We start from the raw sequence: 2,732 nt of genomic DNA on the forward strand, positions 1-2,732 counted from the left end.
GTAAATCTCTACATGGACACCCCCCACATAGTTCTTTTTAAAAAATATATATGCATAAATCGCAGAGGTGACGGTTTCACCCCTTTAAAAGGTTACTTCCACCTGCCTGTTACCACGCAGTTCCTCTCTTACAATACGTTTGTACAAAAAGGAGAAAAGGTGCGGTTGGTTCGTCAAAAGACAAAAATTGGAAAAGTAATCTCCTTTATAATGTAACCAATGTGGGTGGTAACCTCTCTCCACTTTGTGCATGTCATTTTTATTAGCACATGTAAAGGATACCCCCAAATGTGTTCAGCAGGAGTGGCATCCGAATGGAACTTTTGCTGGAATACTATACCATGATTACCTCTACGGTGATGTGTGCTTCGTTTTGCAAAAGTGGGAGAAAACAGCCCACTTAAGTATGTGCCTCCTACCGCTTTGTTGCGTGCTAACCAAGCAAGGAAGCAATCGCACATATACCCATGCGTACGGATGTCCGTAGATATGTAAAAAATACATTTACGTGTGTGTAGGATTTGAAGGGCAAACCTAACTGCGAAACGTCAGTGGACACGAACTGTACATCGAAAGGTAAGTTGCACAAATAGGGAAGGAGGGGTTACAACAATCGATCATGTCCGCTTAGAAGCACCTGGTGTGAAGGACTCTCCATGTTCTCCTATTTCCTTATCCAGTGAAATGCCTCTTTTGTTCCTTCCCATTTTGTAGTTATTGTAAATACTCCTCCGTTTTGCATCTTCGCAACAGAGTAGCCAACTGGTTTTTATGGCTGTGCTGGGCACATTGCTATGCGGTACAATTATTTTTTTTTTTTCCGACAAAGCTCCCACCATCGCTGCTCCTTTTGCTTGGCTGCCCCACCCTTAACATATTTTTCGAACCTCCATTTTTGACTTCCCCTTTTAACCAGCACCTTTGAATTGATGCCACTTCCACAGAGCAGTGCATGTAGCGCTGAACTTGCGGTGGAAAAATAGTGCAGTGGCAAACAAAATGGTGAAAATATAACCAAAAGAAAAAAAAAAAAAAAAAAAAAAGCGAAGGCACATAATTTGTTCCCCAAGGAGCAGTTGTTCGTGGGCCCACTTCTTACCCGCGCGGCGTTCGAAAAAAAGAAAAAAAAAGAAACATACATACATAAATAAATACATACACGTATAAGTATACATACGTGCATACCTTTTACCGAAATAGTCATGCGGTGGAATTCCCCTCGCCATGAGCTTACTCGCATGTCGCACGCGTAACACTGCGGGGATAGCCTGGTAGAGATGATCAGAGGGCAGCACTCTGGGGAAAGTCTAAATGAACAGCGCCAAGTACGTCTCTAGTGCACACTCACATCAGACGTGCAGGTAGAATACATACGTGTATAGCCATGGAAAAGAAAGCGAGAAAGAAGAACCAAAATGACAAGGCTCTCGCTGGTAACAAGCGGGGAAGGAAGAAAAAGGAGAGTCACTCCGAGGAGGGGGAGGAGGCAGACCAAGCTGGCGAGGCGAAGCAGACAATCGCGACAAACGCGGCGAAGCAGACAAACGCGGCGAAGCAGACAATCGCGACAAACGCGGCCAGTGTGACCAGTTTCACGGAGGCGCGGCTCGTCCCGCGGGGCGCGGTAAGGGGCAGGGTGTGCCCGTACCTGCGTACCATCAACAGAAACCTGCTGGACTTTGATTTCGAAAAGTTGTGCAGCATCAGCATGTCAAACTTGCATGTATACGCATGCCTAGTCTGCGGACTGTACTTCCAAGGAATAGGAAAAGGAACCTATGCATACACACACGCACTGGAAAAAAACCATTACGTCTTCATAAATTTGGAAACATGCAAAACGTGTTGCCTTCCAGAAAATTACGAAATCGAAGATGCATCTCTAAATGATATAAAATATTTCTTAAAACCAATGTATACCATACAACAAGTAGAATACATATGTCGTAATTCCATTTTGGGAAAATCGCTAGATGGTGCAGATTTTTTTCCTGGCTTTGTAGGACTCAACAATTTAAAAAATACGGACTACTGCAATGTTATTATTCAACTTGTGTGTAGCATTATTCCATTGAGAAATTATTTTTTAATATTTCAAAATAAAAAATATATGACCAAAAATATTATTTCTTCTTTATCTGAATTGATTAAAAAAATTTTTAACCCTCGAAATTTCAAGGGGGTTGTTTCTCCTCATGAGTTTTTACAAACAGTTGGCATTGAATCTAAGAAGAACTTCAAAATTGGGTCTAAAAATGATCCGCTAGACTTTTTTCTATGGTTAATTAGTAAAATACATAGGTATGAGGAGAGGGCGCTGCGGAAGAAGGGCATTAAGGGTAGGACGGGCAAGAAGAGGAAGATCGGTCAAAGGGGAGAAAACGTTAAAGGGGCAGATGGACCATCGGGCGGACAAAATAAAGGGGAGGAAGGAGAAGAAGACGAAGGAGAAGGCGAAGAAGACGAAGGAGAAGGCGAAGAAGACGGAGAAGACGAAGAAGACGAAGAAGACGGAGAAGACGAAGACGAAGAAGGCAAAATTCAACCGGGGCACCCCCTCTCGCAGTTGAACGCTATGTTGTCTTCCTCCAGCGAGTCACATATGTCGGAAGAGGCTGCCCCTGGCATGGATTCAACAACGAAAAGGAAAAGGAAAAAAAAAAAAAAAAAAAAAAATGGAAGTACGACAAGGTAAACATTATCGATTACTGCTTTGATGGGGAGCTAATTAT

General features: G+C 42.9%; 1 protein-coding gene across 1 annotated transcript; it reads left to right on the forward strand.

Moving 5' to 3' along the window:
• Positions 1–1,384: 1,384 nt before the first annotated feature.
• Positions 1,385–2,245, forward strand: PCYB_142630 (ubiquitin carboxyl-terminal hydrolase; the record flags this gene model as incomplete). The annotated part of the gene is made up of 1 exon (XM_004224734.1): positions 1,385–2,245. A coding segment is annotated over one exon (861 nt), but the record flags the coding sequence as incomplete, so codon positions are not given.
• Positions 2,246–2,732: the final 487 nt, after the last annotated feature.

Source organism: Plasmodium cynomolgi, chromosome 14 (assembly GCF_000321355.1).
Source record: "Plasmodium cynomolgi strain B DNA, chromosome 14, whole genome shotgun sequence".
Classification (NCBI taxonomy): Eukaryota; Apicomplexa; class Aconoidasida; order Haemosporida; family Plasmodiidae; genus Plasmodium; species Plasmodium cynomolgi.